The sequence below is a fragment of the Mus caroli genome, unplaced genomic scaffold (genome assembly GCF_978045245.1).
Source record: "Mus caroli unplaced genomic scaffold, Mus_caroli_1 scaffold_19, whole genome shotgun sequence".
In the NCBI taxonomy this organism is placed as follows: Eukaryota; Metazoa; Chordata; class Mammalia; order Rodentia; family Muridae; genus Mus; species Mus caroli.
The window spans coordinates 62,877,371-62,899,517 of NW_028227274.1; the positions used below are offsets into that span (position 1 = coordinate 62,877,371).

Consider the following 22,147-nt stretch of genomic DNA (forward strand, 5'->3'; position numbering starts at 1 on the left):
GGGAAAGGTAACTTGGATATGAAGAGAGATTAAGAAAGAAAATCCAGGCTGGAGGTGACAACAGCTGATATTTATTGAGCACTTACTGCATGCCAAAACATGCTCTTCACATTTATTTCTGATTTAATTCTCACAACCACCATAACATCTCTTCTAATATCAATCCTATTTTACAGATATGGACCCTGAAACACAGGGAAATAAAGCCCTTTCCTCAAAGCCAGACAGTTAGAAAATAGTTGGAGTGGTTTGACTGTGTTTGGCCCAGGGAGTGGCACTCTTTGGAGGTGTGGCCTTGAAGTAGGTGTGTCACTGTGGTTGTGGGCTTTAAGACCCTTTTCCTAACTGCCTGGAAGCCAGTATTCTGCTAGCAGCTTTCAAATGAAGATGTAAAACTCTTAGCTCCTTCTGTACCATGCCTGCCTGGATGTTTCCAGGTTCCTTGATGATAATGGACTGAACCTCTGAACTTGTAAGCCAGCCCCAATTAAATGTTGTTCTTTATAAGACTTGCCTTGATCATGGTGTCTGCTCACAGCAGTAAAACCCTAACTAAGACAATAGTGAAGACAGGACTTAGGCCTGATTGGCTACACAGCTTGAGTCTGGGGTCTTCCCTCTTAACCAATGCACATCTAGCCTTCTCAGGGACACACATTTGCACCTATTACATGAGCATTTTTAATTAGTATTTTTAAAATTATTTTATTTTGTTTATTATGCATTTGTGTGTGTGTGTGTGTGTGTGTATCTTTGTGTCCTCTAAGAAGACAACTTGAGGAAGTCCATTTTCCCCTTCCAACAAGTGGATTTGGGGGACCAGAGCTCCAGTCATCAGGCTTGGTAGCAAATACCTTGGTTTCCTGAATTGATCCTATGACATGGGTTTAAAGGCTGATTTTGTCACAGGATAGTTTGTAGACATGAACAGTGACATGCAAAGAATGGAAATGGGGGGCGGGGGACAGAAGGAGGGAGACAGGGTTTTCTGAGGGCAGCGTTAGAAAGGCTGGCACCAGAAGAAGAGATACAAAGCTCACTGGGCTTGGTGGCCGGGTGCTTGGTGACCTTTAAGACAGCATTATCTGTAGAGTCAGGGAGCCCACAGAGGGGAAGAAGCCAGGGGGATGGGAGGCTGTGATAGTGGATAGTGGTTTTCAGAAGTGTGCTCCTAAGAATGGCAGACTGGGGCATGGAGTGCAGAAGGTGGAGTTTAGGTCAGAATGTGGCCTGGGGCAAAGAAGCTGTGTGTAAATGGGGAAGCCAGCCAGAGCCAGAAGGCAAGACTGGAGTTACCACCAGATAAGTCAACAGCGGAGGAGGTGGGAGGCGGTGCTCACACCCCATTCCTAGGCTCAGAAAAGCCCACATTTGCATTAACCCAGAAATCCTCTCCAGAGCATGCTCCTTCCTGAGGATCTCATCTCTGAAGCATTCCCAGAAGGCAAAGAATTATTACCCAAAGAACTGGTCTGGGGACATCAGCTAAACCCAGCATCCCACAGCCAAGGAATGGCAGAAAGCTCTGGCTCCACAAAGTCTGACTGTTTCCCCCTAATACTGATAAAGAACCCTAAACCCCAGAGGGAAGAAGACTTCCATGTTTCCAGGGGCAACCGAAGCCTGGAGTCCTGACACTCGTCCCGGGAGCCAGTGTTCTCATGCATTCAACCAGCAAGCATCGACAGGTTGTTTGTCTACACTTGCTCAAAGCAAACAAGCAAGAGTAAGGCTACCTTGGTGAACGTGGTGAGCTTATCTCTCCTCCTGGAACATTCTAGGAGCGTGTTAACACTTGTTCTCCTTTTTTTTTTTTTTTTTTCAGCACACAAGAATAGCTCTTCAAAGGAAAGGGACTTTCAATGGGTCTCTTAAAACTCTTGCTTGACATGCATTTAAAAAGAAAGCTTAGCGGGTTAGGGCGTTCTCTTGATTTAAAACAAGAAAACAGACAGTGTGGCAATGATGTCATCAAAGAAGTAACCATGGCTCCTGCACTCCGAGGTGCCTTGGCATCGGGCTAGGTGGAGTTAGTAGGCTCTGTGGTGGGTGGGTCACAGTTTACTCCTGTGTCCCTAAGAATTGAATTGTCTGTAGTAAGTAACCCACGAAGAACAATGCCAAGGAAGACACCAAAACAACAACCAAAATGGAAGGTCAGAGTTACAGTCATATGACTGCGACAATGACCTAGAGAGGACTTTAAGAAGGGCTGGGGAGTAGGGAGACAGAGACAGGAAAGGGAGGGAGGGAAGATGGCTTGCTAGCTGTAGGATACAGGGCAGCAGAGAAATAGCAACAAAAAGAGCAGGAATCTACTGAATGTCCGTTTGCACTTGCAGAGGGCAGACAGGTATCAAAACTCATAGGCAAAGTCATTTGACAGAAGTTATGAAAAATGAAAACCAATAAATTTCCCTAGGAAAATATAAACTAGACTATGAACCCGTGAGATGTCTCAGTAAGTAAAGGGGCTGTCCACCAAGCCTGACCACCTAAGTTCAATCTCCGACTTACATAGTAAAACGGCAGAGCTGACTAGCACGTATGGGCACTGCCGTGCACATACATCACACACATGCACACACAAGTGTCAATCATTTGTATTTTTAGAAAACCAAGCTCCCTCAATGTCCATAGAACAAGGAAAGGAATCTAGGAATAAGATTACCTATCATTAAACGAACAGTAAGTGGCGCTAACCACCATGAAGTACAGGCTAAGTTGGAAAAAAACAGAGGCAATGTTTGTATCCATGATGTGTTTTTCCAACATTTCTGTGGGCATCCAACCCTGGTCCCTTCTCTGGACCATGTATCTGATTGTGTGGCCCTAGGCACAAACTGCCAAGTTTGCCCTTCACCCTACAGAGACAAAACTCCTGCCAACTCCCCAGATATCTACATACACACTGCAGAGATTCCGAGATTATGATACCAGGCTGGGCCTCGGAGGAAAGAATGAGGAAGAGGCATGTTTTTTATTCACCCCAGGCAATCAGCTAGAACTCTCTATTAACTTGTTGGGCCGCTTCAGTTTTGTCCCCATTCCACTCGTACCAGTTTGGACCGGTTGGAACAAGAGGTTGCCTTCGTTCCAGATCAATGTGATTTCATCTTCGTGTCAATCGAAGATTTCGAGTTTCATACTTCCTAATTTGGGCAGTGAGCTCAGAGTGCTCACGGAGTGGAAGACAACAGGGAGAACCCAGAAATCCAACTCATTTAAGTGACGTGAAGCTGGAGCAGATAGATAACCCTTAGGAGTGGAAAGCCTCTCTGGGTCTCGTAGGCTGTGGTGAGATGGGACCTCTTAAAATCCCTTTGTATATAGACACACAGACATAGACACACACACACACACACACACACACACACACACACACACAGGGATTGTACCCCACCAGCGTCAGGGAGAAGAGGATGAAGAGTGACCCAACGTGACTAGAATCAGAAAGAAATACCATTATAGAAGTGGAATTACAGGCTCCAGTCCATATTTCTTTGATTCTTTTGATACAGGATCTTGTTATGTGGCCTAGGCTGATGTGGGACTGACTGGCTTTAAACTCGTGATCCTCCTGTGTTCTAAGATGACAGATATGTGCCACAACCCCTGGCACCTGGCACTTGTCACTCTTGACAGGTGAAAACTGTTCAGGGGAGGAAAGAACGTTGAGCTAGGTACAGAGCACAAAATGGGAAGTATCAGGCAGGGAGTGACAGGGGAGGTATCCCTACCCTGCAGGGTAAAACAGGAGGCACGACTTCAGGAAAGCAGTGGTTCTTGGCCTGAGCTGGGGAGACCATCTGGAGGGCTGGGCATCACAGGGAGCCACACTCAGCAATGAAAAACCATTCCTTCTGCTAGAATCTGGGGCATCCAGTGAGAAAAAAATTAACCTGAATCCTAGACAAGCCTAGAGTTCAAAGAGAAAAGACTCAACTTTCTCAGGAGCAGACAAGTCACAGAAAAAGTCACATTTGCTTGCCAGGGTAGGGCCAAGCAACAGGAACCAGTAAGTTCACAAGGGAACGTATAAGGATCCGAGGAAGCCACATTTTGCTGCCCAAGTGGCCACTGTCTGTGGCTGTTTTACTGGTAGAGTAGAGCACTTTTGGCAAGGACTGTGTGGTCTGCAAAGCCTACAATGCTTCCTGTCTGTCCTTCTGCATGAAAAGCTTGTCATCTAGACGAGATGTCTGAAGCTGGCCTGACTCAGGCAAGAAGCATAGGTTGCTGCAGATGGCCCCTCGTGGCAAATAAAGACCCATTTAAAATAAATCTCTTTTGATCACACACACACACACACACACACACACATACACACACACACACACACACACACAGCTTACAGGACAGGGAGAGACCAAGTTGGGACTGAACAGGAAGTTTCCGCCATGATGGCTGGTTCTCTTAATCTAGAAGGCGCTCTGAAGACTGATGGGTGGGGTAGTCTTAATAACCAGAATGCATAATATGACCGCCTGCATAATGGCTGGTGGCATGAATGTGGTGCCAATAACCAACTACTTTCTGCTCAAACTTCAGGTCCCACTCCACGGATGGAAACATGTGTCTGGTTCTGCAAAGCAGGCCGAGAGCCAATGACTGGGGAGCTTGTGGGCCACAGGAATGAAGTTACTATTATAATTTTGCTGAATTGACATAGGTAGTGAGACTGTTTCCTAAATCTGTATTTCTTTACCTATAGTGTAGTGTAGCCCTCTCAGTCCATTAGAGAAGATTTGTCTTAATATAATGGATGGTAGTTAGTGCATAGACTCAAAGTATTCAAAATGCAGTAATGTGTGCCCAGCCACAAATGGGACATCTATAATCACTTCATCTCCAAAGCTCAGGAATCATCAAGGAAAAGATGACAGAAAGGTGGTAAAAGCCAGAGGTTGGAGAGGACCAGAGCGCAACATGTCTTCTAGAACTGACAGGACCAAGGCACTCAAGGACTCCAAGCACCAGTGCTGCTGGTACTAGATCAAGCCAGTCAAAATTCAAGGAAGGAGTGGGATTGGGTTCCTAAGATCCTACCCTTAACTGGGGAGCTACAAACAGCTATGGCTCCTGGAGTAGGGAGAGTCAGTTTCCTTTATGGGTATGATTCCTGGTAGATCGATCGACCATAGATAGCTGCATGCTCAGTAGTATATGGCTAGTACGAGTTGGAATTATTGGGTTATTAAATTAATAGAAAAGGGAGAAACAAAACCAAGGGGGTAGGAAAGTGACAGCAGGTCTGGGAGGAACTAAACGGAGGAATTGGGGGGAAATTAATTAAAATGCATCATATAACATTCTTAAAGAATTAATACAAATATTTTTAAAGTAAACATGCAAACATAACCAACAAAAATTCTTTCTGGAGGGTCACAGCCGTTTTTATATTCACAAGTGACTGAACAAAAGGTATGGAGGCTCCAAGGTCCCCTAAAGTATCAGGAAGCATTACAAAGGACAAAAGAGCTCTTGGCCTGATCCCAATGTACAGTCACGGAATGTATGTGAATGTTCCAATATCACTCCTCCAAAGAGTCCTTGCCTCTGCGAGTTCTTTGGGAAGCTGCCCTCAGTGTGTGATATCCTGACCTCTGCTGAGCAGAGAAAAGACACATTTCAACACTGGTTGAATATTCGCCAAAGTGCATTTATTTCAGCACAGTGTGAAAACTGCATGTGGATACCGCTCGTGTTTGTCGATTTGTGGGCACAGGAGCCAACCTTCATAGACACACTAAGTATATGATATATGATCAACTGTAGGCTTGGGTATGCTTTCACATATGTGCAGAGAGAGGCCAGAGGAAGATATCAGGGTGCCATTCTCTTCCACTCTCTGCCTTATTCCCTCTTACTGAACCTGGAGTCCCTGAAGAAGACTAAGCTAGCAGCCAGAAAGCCCCCAGCCCCACTGCCTAACACTGAACTAGGGTTATAGGCACGTGAGTGGACATACTCATATTTGTTTTGTTTTGTTTTGTTTTATAAGGGGACTGTGGATTTAAACTCAAGTCTTCATGCTTACTCAGCAAGTGCTCTTATCCACTGAGCCAGCTCTTATCCCCAGCCTCAAGTATCAATGGAGCCACTTTAGTGCTTATGCTATTTAGCAATGCAAATCGTTTAAATAAAATTTTATTTATTATTATGATTGGCATGTATACTTTTCAGATTCCTGAGCGTCGTGGCAAGCCAATTCTTCTACACACAATCCCCCTTCATAAACTACATGCACTAACCAAACCTTCTGCTCTCTTGACAGAACTTGTCAGATATGCGCTTCCACCCTTGCCACATTGGGGATGATAGGTACGTGCTCAGTGCCACCCGAGGAGGACAGGAAGATACCCTCCTAGACCACGTGGAATGCACCAGACAATTTTGGTACATTTCCCCTGCCCCATAGAGCATCCACACATACAGTACACCCTCAGCAGGTCCTCCACCTAGTCACCTTTCCGGAATGTCTCTCTCTTCTTCTCAGCTTCTCTGTTGACACGATTCTGTTCTGGTTCAACCGTGGAGCCCTGGTCTTCAAGTTCGTCTTCCGTTTCATCATCACTGTAGGGGACCACTTCATCGTTGGGCTGAGACTCCTCATCAAATGTTGTCTCCGAGTCTCTTTCTGTGTTCATTCTGCTGGCAAATTGGAACTACCTGGAGAGAAAAGGAGGAAACAGGAGTGAGTCGTGACTTTCCCGTGTTGGGCTGAATCTTGCTGCATCCTGTCAGAAGACCCCTTTTATAGAACGCTGAGCCGCTGACAATGCAAATATCACGAATAGTGATGTAAAAGTTTAACTTGCTCTGCAACAAGAACAAAAACACTATTGGTTAAGTGCCAGACCAGAATTGAGGGGGAAAAAGAGAAGTTTATAAGTCTGTGATTTGCTTCCTTAGGTCCTCACAGGAGCAGAAGGACCTGAGGGAGATACCCATGGTCACTTCTGGTACTTGTATATACACATGCATCCATATATAATACCCACATACATAACACACACAAAGAAAAACATGTAACTATAAGACTCAATCTCTCTCAATTCTTTCCTTCTAGGAGGCCACACAAACCTTAAAAGAAATATTCCAAATTGTCCATCTCTATCTAGTGTAATAAATTCAGTAGGGTCACACTCAATGTTAAAATAAAAGTGAAATAGATTTAACAGTATTGAAGCATGATTCATGTAGTAACAACAAGTACTTTCTGGTTAAAAAAAAAAAAAGCTTTATGGTACCCAGAAGCACACATTTATTTGCATTATATTAATATGTTTCATGGAACTTTATTTCCCACTTTAGACAGAGCTGGAACACTGCTGCCGTAAGAGAACTGTTTCTTGTGAATGCTAATACTTTGAGTCTTTAATCGGTTTGCTTCAAGAAACAAACACTCCTTCCATCTCCTGCCCTCCTCCCACCACCATCCTCCCTCCCTCTCTCGGATTTGTTTGAGGGTATGCTGCTGCATAAAATACCTCTACGCTGGAAACAAGGATACCCGGAGTTCTATTTATATTGGGAAAATATTTACACAAATTCCTTGGGTTACTTGAGGACACTCATGCAGCCTGCCATTATTTACCCACGTGTCAGTCTGCCATGGACTGAGTATTGTGAGCAGTAGCAGCCTACATTCACTTAGAGTTAACTATACACCAGTCCCTAGACTAAGGGCTTCATAAACACTGCTCCTTTGAAAGTTTCATATCACCCTGAGGAAGTCATTATTACTTGTTCTCTACTGAGAAGAAAACCAAGACTCTGGAATATTGAAAACTTTGTGACAACAACAATCACTTTCCAGGAAATAGCACTTGTACTCTACCTCTGTGCTATAGCTTATTATGTGCTGTAATTAAGTTTAAGTTGCTTGCAGAGAAACTCTTGACATGAGTGCACAATTTACACCAAACCCGGCATCTTGGACATCTAGAATAGCATTTATATTAATGGGTGTGAGAATTTTCAAGTTTAATATGAGAGGAAAATCCATATAAAAAAAGTCTAGTGGGACTTAAACCAGTAAAAACCAGAAGCAAGCCGGGAACTAAAGAGTGTCAACTATACGCATGAGTCAGTGCTCATTCGGTTGGAATAGTGTATGTCAATTTAGAAAATGACCGGGAGAGAGAGCACTGAGTGGTGCCACAATGCATTGTGGGAGGATAGTGAGCTATAGGCCCATAGAAGCAGAATAGTCCCAGTTACTGATGCAAATGCCAGCATCTGGCATGCATTATTTTAAGTATAAAGATTGGGGCTGGAGAGAGAAGGTTCAGTGGCTAAGATCGATTGCTTCCCCTCCAGAGGACACAAGTTTGGTTCCTGGAACCTACACTGGGTGACTCACAACCACCTGTCACTCTAGCTCCTGGGAATTGGAGGCCAGAGGCCACCCTAAAGCCTGTGGTCATGCTCACATACATAGATAAAAATGAATCTTTAAGTGAATGATGAATGCAAAGTACTCCAATTAGTGGGTCACTGATAACAAGGACTCAGTAAGCAGTGGGTCACTGATAGCAAGGACTCAGTAAGCATTAGCCAGTCACGACTGTTAGCCATTGTGTCCACTGTTAGATAAGTGTTATTTACAACAGCAAACAGAAGGACTCATCCACCCTTTACACTTTTCCTGCTCCAAAATTATGCCTAAAACATAGACTACCATCCCCTTACAAATGGAGTCTTCGTGGTACATTTAAGCATGGGCATGGCCCTTCCCTCTCTGTGTCCTTCCAATCAGCATGCTTTGTTTCTTCTTTGTAAACACATCAATGGCCAGGAGACTACCAGCGTTTTGTTTGGTTGTTTGCTTTGGTTTTGGTTTGGTTTGGTTTGGATTTTCACTGTGGACTTTGTATTTCTTCTTTTCAGAATTCTGTGAGTTTATCAATCCGTGTATGTCACTGGTGCAGTCATTAAACTGATTTGGATTTATTATGCAGTAGCATCTATGCTTTACCTAGTATATAAACATAATACGCTCTCTTTGAAAAGGCCCCAAATTGCTCTGGCTGAGCTACCCACACCTCTGACCATTACTAATCAACTTGTACGTGGCTATGACTGAAGCAGAAACATGTGTTATATCTTATCACCTAAAACTGTTTCTAGATGGTGATTTCCCACTTTTTAGTATCTCATACACTCCCCTGAAGGAGAGCTTGGTCCTGACTGATACTCAGCAGTTGAACTTCCATCTCCTGCTTTGGAAGATTGAATACCAGCATCCACATCACAGAGATGCTCAGTTCATCAACCAAACATATCTTCCTTGCCTCGGGTCCTTTGATCCTGCTTTTCCCTCGGTCTAAGCATGATGGATTCTCGTTCTTTAGACTGTAATGTCAAAGTCCCCGTCTACCGATGACACGGAACAGGTCACCTCTGTGGGATAGCATTATTATTTGTATACTTTCTAGCACTTTCACAAGTATGAACACACAGGAACCTGACTAGACCACAATCACTACGGAAGTGGTTCTCAACCAGCGTATTGTGAACCCTGTGGGGATCACCTAAGACCATCAGAAAACACAGATATTTACACTATGACTCATAACAGTAGCAACATTACAGTTATGAAGTAGCATCAAAAATGATTTTAGGGTTGGGGGTGGGCAGCCGCAACATGAGGAACTGTATTAAAGGGTTGCAGCATTAGGAAGGTTAAGAACCACTGCTCTACAGGAACCCAGAGTCACATTATTTGGCATTCAAAGATCTAGAGACACAGAGGGCAAAGATCTGGAGATAAGGATACCAAAGAGAAGTGTTTGCTATCAATATTCTTTGCTATCAACTTCCAGTTCATACCTCCTACCTGGTATTACCAGATTCCAACAATACTGGATGAAGGCTTAAAACTTGAAACTCAAACAAGACGAAAACAAACCAACAAAACAGCCAAGGTCAAAAGTCTAGCAATATAGAGCTCTTTTAGAGGCTGGCTTTTTTGAGACCATCAAAAAAGCATTGTTCAAGACCGTAGCATGCATAGGAAATATAGCAGGGCTTCTTGTAAGGTTCTGAAGACACTGCATGTAAGAAGCAACCTTTCTAGCCCACCACAATATCCCAGGTCAGGTGCCACATCTGCCAAAGAGGATGTAATTTTGATTCTGTACTTACAGGACTAGTAGTCTAGACAGCAGTTGGTAAATTATAGTCCAGGGGCTCTACTTGGACCATCACCTACTTTCTCCAAGTCCTATTAGAACATCTTTGCTCATCTATCTAGGCATTATTGCCTATGGCTGCAGAAACAGCGCCAACTACAGTACTTACTATGGGCACCATAAGGACCCAAACCCTAAAGTATTTGCTCTCTGACCCTTTATAAAAAAAAGTCTGCTGCCGGGCGTGGTGGCGCATGCCTTTAATCCCAGCACTTGGGAGGCAGAGGCAGGCAGATTTCTGAGTTCGAGGCCAGCCTGGTCTACAAAGTGAGTTCCAGGATACCCAGGGCTATACAGAGAAACCCTGTCTCGAAAAACCAAAAAAAAAAAAAAAGAAAAGAAAGAAAGAAAAGAAAAGAAAAAGCCTGCTGACCCCAAAGCTATAATGAAATTAAATAAGATCAATAAGACAACTGGTCAACATCGAATGTCCAAAGTCAAATAAAATTCACAACAAACTGGGTCAATAGAACACATTTGGGGGGAGGGGGGAGAAATAAACTACTACCAGCTGAAGTAGTTATGAAGGGAAAATGTCCCTTAATAACAAGAGTTGCCATTTTGATTTAGGGGTGTTACCTCCCTCATTCTTTCTGGGATATGTAACCAGAAACGATGTACACCAGACAATCACTAGGATGACACCGTTGCATCTCCCTTGCTGTGAGGATGCTGGGGTTGGGAACCTTCCTACACATCCACAGCCAATTATGATGGTATTTTTATTAATAATGTATGTCTGTGTGTGTGTGTGTGTGTGTGCATGTGCATGCACTTGGGCAAACATGCAGAGGACGAGACAACTTCAGGAGTCAGTTCTCTCCTTCCATCATGTGGGACCAGGGGATGGAACTCAGCTTATCAGCTTTGTCAGCAAGCACTCTTAACTGCAGAGTCATCTTGCCAGCCCCCAAGATGACATTTCCTCCCTGTACTGGCTGGTTTTGTGTGTCAACTTGACACAGGCTAGAGTTATCACAGAGAAAGGAGTTTCAGTTGGGGAACTGCCTCCATGAGATCCAGCTGTGGGGCATTTTCTCAGTTGGTGATCAAGAGGGGAGGACCCATGGTGGGTGGTGCCATCCCTAGGCTGTGTAGTCTTGAGTTCTATAAGAGAGCAAGCTGAGCAAGCCAGGGGAAGCAAGCCAGGAAGAAACATCCCTCCATGGCCTCTGCATCAGCTCCTGTATCCTGACCTCCTTTGATAATAAACAGCAAGCTGGAAGTGTAAGCTGAATAAGCCCTTTCTTCCCCAACTTGCTTCTTGGTCATGATGTTTGTGCAGGAATAGAAACCCTGACTAAGACAAATTGGTACCAGCATAGTACAATCTGTGACAATCTGACCATGTTTTGGGGAGGACCGTAGAAGGATTTTGGAACTTTGAGCTGGAAGAGCCATTGGGATGTTAAGAGCTCTGTGGGATGTATTGTAGGAGCTTGGAAGATAATGTTGAGAACAGTGCAGAAGATGGAGGCCTGGATTGTGAAATTTCAGAGAAAAAAAAGACTCTTATCAGGGCTGTTACTGTTTTGAGTGTGAAGATTCTGTGGTTTTGGTTAGCTGGGACTGAAGAATCAGCTGTGATTAACAAGATACCAGAACTACTAAAGTGAAACCTTTGCATTAATGGGACTATTGATGCTGGTTAGCTGGAGCTAAGAAATTAGCTGTGATTAAGAAGAGCATCACTGAGGTGAAATCTTCTGGGAAGTGTTTTCTGAGAGCACAGGGACTGTGTTCCAGCGATAGCCATGACTGGACCTGGTAATGTATAAGAGTCGCCCAGGTGTTACTGGTTTTGAATACATAAAGGGGTCACAAAGAGCAGCTGAGGCTCGGCACTGTGAGAGGCCGTGGAAGGCCATTGGTGAAGATGCAGCCTCAGTTGCAATTGATGGCCCAGGACTTAAGGGGTCATGCAAAGGAGTTGAGACTTGGCACCATGAAGAGAGCCTATGAGAGACTATTGGTGTAGCCTAGTTGCAGGGGAAGACAGCTGAGTTTTGAAGATGCCAGTACCATGAGATGACCGCCAAGAACAACAGCAACAGTGGAGTGCAGGCAGCTGGAGCCTAGAAGACAAGGTCTATGCTACAAAGGGCAGAGCTGGAGAAGTGACCCAATTCCTCGAAGGGGCCCAGAATATCATGAGTGGATTCCAGACATTGGATGGTTAGAGTTTGATTTTGATTTTGATTGTGGTTGTGCCCTGATATTTTTCCCTCTTTTTTTTTTTTTTTTTTAGGTTTTTTCGAGACAGGGTTTCTCTGTGTAGCCCTGGCTGTCCTGGCACTCACTTTGTAGACCAGGCTGGCCTCGAACTCAGAAATTCGCCTGCCTCTGCCTCCCGAGTGCTGGGATTAAAGGCGTGCGCCACCACGCCCGGCTTTATTTTTCCCTCTTTAAGGAAGAAAGAAGGAAGAAAGTATTTTAGTGGAGCCCACAGTTAAGACTTTGAATTTTCAAAGACATTGGATGTTTTAAAGGATTGACTTTTAATATGTGTCAGGGTTTCTATTCCTGCACAAACATCATGACCAAGAAGCAAGTTGGGGAAGAAAGGGCTTATTCAGCTTACACTTCCAGCTTGCTGTTCATCACCAAAGGAGGTCAGGATACAGGAGCTGATGCAGAGGCCATGGAGGGATATTTCTTACTGGCTTGCTTCCCCTGGCTTGCTCAGCTTGCTCTCTTATAGAACTCAAGACTACACAGCTTAGGGATGGCACCACCCACCATAGGTCCTCCCCTCTTGATCACCAACTGAGAAAATGCCCACAGCTGGATCTCATGGAGGCACTTCCCCAACTGAAACTCCTTTCTCTGTGATAACTCTAGCCTGTGTCAAGTTGACACACAAAACCAGCCAGTACAATTGACCCCTTGTCAACTTGACACACAAACACATCACTACTTTTTTTATTCATTCCCAAGATTTAAATAACTTTAAAAGTCCCACAGTCAGCCCAGCAGTGGTGGCGCACGCCTTTAATCCCAGCACTTGGGAGGCAGAGACAGGTGGATTTCTGAGTTCGAGGCTAGCCTGGTCTACAAAGTGAGTTCCAGGACAGCCAGGGCTACACAGAGAAACCCTGTCTCGAAAAACCAAAAAAAAAAAAAAAAAGTTCACGTAAACCAGGCATGGTGGTGCACGCCTTTAATCCCAGCACCCAGGAAGCAAAAGCAGGTGGATTTCTCAGTTCAAGGCAAGCCTGGTCTACAAAGTGAGTTCCAGGACAGCCAGGACAGAGAAACCCTGTCTCGAAAAACCAAAAAAAAAAAAAAAAAGTCCCACAGTCTTTACATATTATATTAGGCAGGGTTCTCTAGAGTCACAGAACTAATGGGTAGTTTCTATATCATAAAGGAATTTGTTGATGACTTACAGTCTGCAGTCCAACTCCCAACAATGGTCAGTAGCAGCTGTGAATGGAAGTCCAAGGATCTAGCTAGCAGTTGCTTAGTCCCACAAGGCAAGCAGGTGAAGAAGATAGAGAGTAAAAATCTTCCTTCTTCCAATCTCCTTACATAGGTCTCTAGCAGAAGCTGTGGCCCAGATTGAAGATGTGTGCCTCCGTGCCTTTAATCCCAGATGACCTTGACCTCCCTGTCTTCTGGAATTCATAACCACTATGCCTCAAAATCTCCATGCCAAGATCAGGTCAGAAACTTGTTTCTCCCAACCTCCAGATTAGGATCACTGGTGAGCCTTCCAATTCTGGATTGTAGTTCATTACAGATATAGTCAAGCTGACAACCAGGAATAGCCACTACACTCCCTTAACCTGTTTAATATGATCATGTTCTAAAAGGAACAACAGAACTTGATGTGGCAGCACAGGCTTGTAATCTTAGCATTTTGGAGGTGGGGGCAGAAGGCTCAAGAGTTCAAGGTCAAAGAGCTGGTTTAGTTGGTAAAGCACTTGTCATGCAAGGTCAAAGACCTGAGTTCAGATCCCCACTACACATGTTAAAGTCCAGTTTGGCACAGCAGTGAGTTCCCAGAGTCCCATTGCTGGCGAGGCAGGCACAAGCAGACGCCTGGGGTTCACTGGTTAGCCAGTCTAGCCAAACTGAAGAGTTATGAGTTCACTGGGAGGCCTTGTCACCCCAAATAAGGTGGAGAGCTGACTCCTGGTGACACACACACTTGTACACACAGAGTTCAAGGCCAGCTTTGGCTGCTTCATAATGCTTGCAGCTAATCTGCACTCTGTGAAACCTGGTTTCAAACAACAAAGAGAAAGGCTGAAGATGTAGAGATGGAGTGCTTGCCTAACAAGTGGGACCACCAAAAGAGGCGACAGCACATGACTGTAATCTAAGCAGTAGTGAGGGGAGAGCAAGAAGATCAATAATTCAAGAGCAGCTTCAGCTATAACAGTGGGGGCCAAGCCTGTCTCATGGGACCCTGTCTCAAACACACACACACACAGAGAGAGAGAGAGAGAGAGAGAGAGAGAGAGAGAGAGAGAGAGGGAGGAGAGAGAGAGAGAGAGAGAGAGAGAGAGAGAGAGAGAGAGAGAGAAAGAAAGGGGGGACAGCACGTTGGCAAATAACTGAATAACTTATACTTTTGGTTTTTTTTTTTTTTAACTTATCACTGAGCTGTAGCATTCAGGAGATTTTCTGTCATCTATCCTTAGAAAGAGCCCATAGTCAGCTTACTTGGAAGGAGCCACGAAATTGTTTATAGTTTTTTGGGTAGGCTTCACATTGCTACATCAATTTATCACTGCTTAAAATGCACACTGTGTGTACGTTAAAAGGGAAAGTTGTTTGATTTCAGCCTTGGAGTAAATACTATAACTTTATAGAATTAATATTACCGCACATTGGAAAAAAATTAATCTTCCTGAGTACTAGCATAAATTGACTTAAGATCAAATCTACCTACATCCTCCAACTCCTCATCCTTAGGATTCTCATTCTAGCTATCAGCAGGACAGGCAGAGATGCAGCCAAAAGGGACTGGGTGGTTAAAAGTGCTAGAGCATTTAACTCCTAATGCACTGGTTACTATAGGATATAGGATATTCTGCTGGGATGAGAGTATGTGGTGAGCACACTTTCAAAGAGCAAAGCTCAGCTGGGGAGTCCTGGATTTCCAATAAGCCACCTGGAACCAGCTAGGTGTCAGGGAATGGACACAGATGCTATGGGACACATCACAAAATCCTGGGCCAAATAGTAGTCTTCAGGTTTATACCATAGCCCTCCTGTCCCACACCACCCCAGCCCCTGTGTTAGAATGGGGGCTGGGCTTGGCAGTGCATGCCTTTACAGCACTTGGGAGACTGACGCAGATGGAACACAGGTTTGAGGCCAGCCTGGGCTAAGCTATGAGGGCCTGTTCAAGAAAGGAAGGAAGAAAAGAAGAGAGGGAGGAAGACTGAGAGGCAGGGAGGGAAAGAAGGAGCATGGGCCTGGGTTGGAACGTTATCTCCGAGATTCACTAGTTTTGTAACTTCAGTGCATAATTTAGCATGTTTAAGAAAGTTCACGTAAGCTGGGTGTGGTGGCATTCGCCTTTAATCCCAGCACTCGGAGGCAGGCAGATTTCTGAGTTCGAGGCCAGCCTGGTGTACAAAGTGAGTGCCAGGACAGCCAGGGCTACACAGAGAAACCCTGGCTTGAAAAATCAAGAAAGAAAGAAAGAAAGAAAGAAAGAAAGAGAGAGAGAGAGAGAGAGAGAGAGAGAGAGAGAGAGAGAGAGAGAGAGAGAGGAAGGAAGGAAGGAAGGAAGAAAGGAAGAAAGGAAGAAAGGAAGAAAGGAAGAAAGGAAGTTCTCGTTTCCCATAGAAAAAAAGGAGAGAACAACATGGCCTTTCAGATGGGGTAAGAGTTAGTTGATGTAGACAACTGTAGTGGCTATTCCTGGTTGTCAACTGTAGTGACTATATCTGGGATGAACTACAATCCAGAATTGGAAGGCTCACCAGTGATCCTAATCTGGAGGCTGGGAGATACAAGTTTCTGACCTGGATCTTGGTATAGAGATCTTGAGGCATACTGGCTATGAATTCCAGAAGATTAAGACAAGATCTCCAAGTTCAAGGTCATCTGGGATTAAAGGTGTACGTACACCTTTAATTTGGGCTACAGCTTCTGCTGGAGGCCTACATAAGAACATTGGAAGGTTTGGCCATCAGGGGTTGTGGGGGTCATTGGAGACCATTTTAAGCTCTGCATATTGAGATGAGATCAATCCTGTTTAGAACACATGACAAAGAACATGTAGCATAGGACACATAAATGCAATGTCATTATATCATGATGTATTCTGTTAAACAGTCAGCATCATTGACCTTGGTAACTAACTATAAGCCCAAAGAGGAAAACTGTATTTCAGAAATGTCTTCTTTTAGGCATGGTGGCTCATTCCGGGAGCTCAGCACTTGGGAGGTTGAGGGACAGGAACTGTGCAAGTTTGAAGCCAACCTGGGCTACACAGTGAGCTCCAGGCTAGCGAGGTCTGTAGCATGGAACTGTCTCAACCATTCCCTATTTTGTTTTGTTTTGTTTTTTTTTTTTAAAAGAAAGAGAAGAGAAGAGAAGAGAAGAGAAGAGAAGAGAAGAGAAGAGAAGAAAAATTTCTTTTCTTCCTGAAAGCTTTATTAGTCTATGAACAAGACAAACTTGAGAGTGGGCAGAAATGAACATTCTGAGTTTCTCTGTCTGAGTTTGAGTCCCCCTGGGCAAGAACCAAGTTATACAACAGACTGGGGCCATCCCTTCTCTTTCACTGGGAGAGAGACATGGTACCTTGTATCCAAGCAACAAAACATTGCAACAGGTGATGAAAAGTCATTTTTATTATTGGGTTACAAAAATCAGTGCCTTTCTTCTTGCCAGGCAACTCTATCCTCTTTGTGGCTTTGATGGAGCAGTGCCCAGAAAGCACTAGAATCCCCAAGGAAATGAAGTTAGCCAGCAGTCATGTGAACTTGAAAGCATAATCTAGGGCTGGTGAGATGGCTCAGTGGGTAAGAGCACCCAAATGTTCTTCTAAAGGTCCTGAGTTCAAATCCCAGCAACCACATGGTGGCTCACAACCATCCGTAAGGAGATCTGACTCCCTCTTCTGAAGACAGCTACAGTCTACTTACATATAATAAATAAATAAATTTAAAAAAAAAAAGAAAGCATAATCTACAGTCTTGTCTTCAAGTGAGACCCTTAGCAAGACACCTTCATTGTAGTGTTGTGAGACACCCTGAGGCAGAAGACTTAGCTAAGCTCTACCAGACATCTGTCCATAACCTTGGAGATGGTAGACCTGTGTTAACTTAAGTGCCTACATTTGAGGATAAAGCATCATGCAGCCATGAATACTGGTACTATTCATCTCAACAGTCATAGCTCCCCAATTGGATGCCTAATTAACCAACATTATTTCCAAGAAAGCCCTGGGTTAGTTTCAAGTCTATCACTGTGGCTAAAAGATCCTGACTGTCTTAGTTAGGGTTTCTATTGCTGTGAAGAGACACATGACCAAAGCGACTCTTATAAAGTAAAACTTTTCATTGGGACTGGCTTACAGTTCAGAGATTTAGTTTGTGATCATCATGGTGGGAAGCATGGCAGCATGCAGGCAGACATGGTGCTGGAAAAGGAGCTGAGAGTTTTATGTCTTGATCCACGGGCAGCAGAAACGATTGTGTGCCACACTGGGCATAGTTTGAACATATGAGACCTCAAAGCCCACCTCCACAGTGACACACTTCCTCTAAGAAGGCCACACGTACTCCCACAAGGACATGCCTAATAGCACCACTCCATGTGGGCCAAGCATTCAAATACACCAGTCTACGGGGCTTGGGGGAGGGCATTCCTATTGAAACCACTCTATTGAACAAATGCAGCTTCAGAGGAAAGGGGGATTCACGTGGCCCACAATTGCAGGTCGTAGCTCATCATTCCAGGGAAGTCAAGGCCGGAACTTAAAGCAACATGTTCACACACTGTGTCCTTGCTTACTTGTTTTCATGTAACTCTCTCCTGTCCTATACAGTTCAAGACCATCTTCATAGGGGAAAGCATTATCAGCATCAATTAACAATCAGGACAACCCCACCCCAAGACATGCCCACAGGCCTTGATCTAGACAATTCAATTAAACCTCTCTTCTCAGGTGATTCTAGGCTGTGACAACTTGCCATTTCAAAGTAAGCAGGTGGCTCACGCCTTTAATCCCAGAACTCAGCAGGCAGATCTCTTGAGTTCAAAGCCAGCCTGGTTTACAAGATGAGTTCCAGGATAGACAGGGCTACACAGAGAGACTCCATCTTGAAAAGACAAAGAAAAACAAACAAACAAATAAACTGAGCATCCTGGGCCTTCATCTTGTGATGGGAAGTAGAAATCTCTCTTTATCCTGATTAGTTCTGATACATGTTATGCCCCATTTGGAATATGCCTAACTTCCTTCCTTCCTTCCTTCTTTCCTTCCTTCCTTCCTTCCTTCCTTCCTTCCTTCCTTCCTTCCTTCCTTCCTTCCTTCCTTCCTGTCTTTCTTTCTTTCTTTCTTTCTTTCTTTCTTTCTTTCTTTCTTTCTTTCTTTCTATCCTTCTTTCTTTCCTTAATGTGTATGAGTACACTGTAGCTGTACAGATGGTTGTGAGCCGTCATGTGGTTGTTGGGAATTGTATTTAGGATCTCTGTTCACTCCAGTCGGCCCCGCTCACTCAGTCCCTGCTCATACGGCCCAAAGATTTATTTATTATTATAAATAAGTACATTGTTGCTGTCTTCAGACACACCCAAAGAGGGCGTCAGATCACATTACGGGTGGTTGTGAGCCTGGACCATGTGGTTGCTGGGATTTGAACTCAGGACCTTCAGAAGAGCAGTCAGTGCTCTTACCCACTGAGCCATCTCGCCAGCCCATGCCTAATATTCTTGAAGGTAGAATCTGACAAGCCTGTTGACAGCTAAAATCAGACAAGGAATCTCATGAGGCAATGCTAATAACATAGATCTAAGAGAGATTAAAATCAAACTTTATTAGGGAAACAATCTGACTGCAGTTCCCAGCACATGTAGGACTGTATTTATTTCCTCTCCAAACCAAAGCCTAAGAACCCAGAAGCCAAAGCGGCTAACATAAAACAAAGGCACCATTGCGTCACCACTGCGGAGACAATCTAGCTCTGATCCTCACTCACTCGAGATAAAAGGCTTCTCTGTGCTGTAGCAGAAGCCCACCCCTGATCTGATTCCATTCCCTACTCTCATCCTGAGTCACAGCCGTGGAAAAAGGGCTGTGGAAACCCTGCACACTTGGGCCTTTCTTTGTCCAGCTTTGTCATTGGTTCCCCTCCATCTCCGTATACAGATGACTCCTTTTAGGGAGCCCCTGACAGTTGACCCCTATAGTTGTGGTAGAAACGGTCCAAGGCATGTGGCTAGGTTTCAGCACTGCCAATGAGATGAGTGCAGTGCCAAGTAACTTGCCAAAGGTCACCTAGCTTCTAGGTAGTAGGGTCATTCGACTTCAGTCCTCTCTCCACCCACCTGGGCTGTGACCCATGTGACATAGTGAGCAGGGTGGAGTCACTGCAACAGAAGCTCGGTCCAGGAAGTGCTGGAACTCTGCTATCACTCAAGGACTTCAAGTCTCAACTGTAGGTCACTTTCTGTGACTATGACTAACGCCTGGGTAAAGGAAAAGAAGAACTTAACAAAAATGCATCAAACTTTCCAACCTACAGGCAGGCGTGTCTGATGTGCTCTATGTGGTTGGTTACTTCCTCTCTATGTTTGAGTGGACAATAAGACTCATAGGAGCACTGAGGAACTTTGGGTAGTAGTAAGGAGGGAAGCAAGAGGATTTTCAGGAATGAGGAAGAACCAGAACACAAAGGCAGAGGCAGGAAAGTACAATGGAAAGTGCCAGAAAATGTTCAGAGGTTGAATGGAGTCACCTTCCACAGAGCTTGAACCTTCTGCAACGCATTGGCCTTGGCAATGCCTCATTTCTGGAACTGCCTGTCGCACTGACAGTGTCTGCCAAGGAGAGGAGTGTGACTCTCTCCAGCCCATCTGTTAAGGCTGAGGGTGGGGGAGTTAGCCAGGCAGGTCAAGTCACAGGACCCTGAACAGCTCCTGGTCCCAGATTTTTTTTTCATCTTAAACCAGCCTCACTATTATTAATTATTACTAGTCACCTGTGATCAGCCACAGCACTCAGTGCGGGAAGCTGACATGGGTGGAGACAGCTAGGAAAAAAATTGCATTTAAAAATCAAGACAGGGGTAGGGCCACAGGCCTCACCCGGCCGGATCAGCGCCAGGGTAGCGGGAGCGCAGGGTTGCCTGACACCCGCCAGCTACCCACGACCTCCGCCGCAGGATTTTGGGACTGCTGGTGAGTGGAACACAGCTTCTGCTCCAGTCCAATCACGCGGGACCTGAGACTGCTCTGGTTGGGGAGAGAGAAATCCGGCCTACATAGGGCCACAACCCTCTTCCGGTCAGAAAAGCACCTGAGCAGCTGGGGCGCAGGGTCAGCTGACACTCGCCAACTGCCCACAACACCCGCCACAGGATCTTAAGACTTCTGGTGAGTGGAGCACAGCTTCTGCTCCAATCCAATTGCGTGGGACCTGAGACTGCATTAGTTAGGGAAGCAGAAACCGGCCTGAGTAGGACCACAGGCCTCACCCGGCCGGATCAGCGCCAGGGTAGCGGGAGTGCAGGGTTGCCTGACACCCGCCAGCTACCCACGACCCCCGCCGCAGGATTTTGGGACTGCTGGTGAGTGGAACACAGCTTCTGCTCCAGTCCAATCACGAGGGACCTGAAACTGCTCTGGTTGGGGAGAGAGAAATCCGGCCTACATAGGGCCACAACCCTCTTCCGGTCAGAAAAGCACCGGGGCAGCTGGGGCGCAGGGTCGGCTGACACTCACCAGCTACCCACAACACCCACCACAGGATCTTAAGACTTCTGGAGAGTGGAACACAGCTTCTGCTCCAATCCAATTGCACGCGGGACCAGAGACTGCATTAGTTAGGGAAGCAGAAAAACGGCCTGAGTAGGACCACAGGCCTCTTCCGGCTGGACCAGCACCGGGGTACCATCAGCTACCCACGACCCCCGCCGCAGGATTTAGAGATTGCTGGTGAGTGGAACACAGCTTCTGCTCCAATCTTTAAATAGTGACAACGATAACAACTAACCCCAGAGATTACCAGATGGCGAAAGGTAAACGTAATAATCTTACTAACAGAAACCAAGACCACTCACCATCATCAGAACCCAGCACCCCCACTTCACCCAGTCCAGGGCACCCCAACACACCGGAAAAGCTAGACACGGATTTAAAAGCATATCTCCTGATGATGATAGAGGACTTCAAGAAGGACGTTAATAACACACTTAAAGAAATGCAGGAGAACACTGCTAAAAAGGAAGAAGACAATAAAGAGGAAGCACAAAAATCCCTTAAAGAATTGCAGGAGAACACTGCTAAAGAGTTACAAATCCTTAAAGAAAAACATGATAACATAATCAAACAGGTAGAAGTCCTTACAGAAAAACAGGAAAACACATCCAAACAGATGATGGAAATGAACAAAACCATACTAGACCTAAAAAGGGAAGTAGACACAATAAAGAAAACCCAAAATGAGGCAACACTGGAGATAGAAACCCTAGGAAAGAAATCTGGAACCATAGATGCAAGCATCAGCAACAGAATACAAGAGATGGAAGAGAGAATCTCAGGTGCAGAAGATTCCATAGAGAACATCGGCACAACAATCAAGGAAAATGTAAAACGCAAAAAGATCCTAACTCAAAACATCCAAGAAATACAGGACATAATGAGAAGACCAAACCTACGGATAATAGGAGTGGATGAGAATGAAGATTTTCAACTCAAAGGACCAGCAAACATCTTCAACAAAATTATAGAAGAAAACTTCCCAAATCTAAAGAAAG

The 22,147-nt window shown here is 45.0% G+C and overlaps 1 protein-coding gene across 2 annotated transcripts in view; it reads right to left on the reverse strand.

Moving 5' to 3' along the window:
* Positions 1 to 22,147, reverse strand: part of Atp8b1 (ATPase phospholipid transporting 8B1) — a 138,642-nt gene that overhangs the window by 68,132 nt on the left and 48,363 nt on the right. Inside the window, exon 2 of one of the 2 annotated variants that reach the window (XM_021150778.3) lies at positions 6,470 to 6,672. In XM_021150778.3, the coding sequence (XP_021006437.1) occupies positions 6,470 to 6,650 (181 nt within the window). In that variant the 5' untranslated portion in view covers positions 6,651 to 6,672. Of the gene's footprint in view, positions 1 to 6,469; positions 6,673 to 22,147 lie in introns of those variants that run through there. The other variant, XM_085833559.1, reaches the window with a different exon arrangement.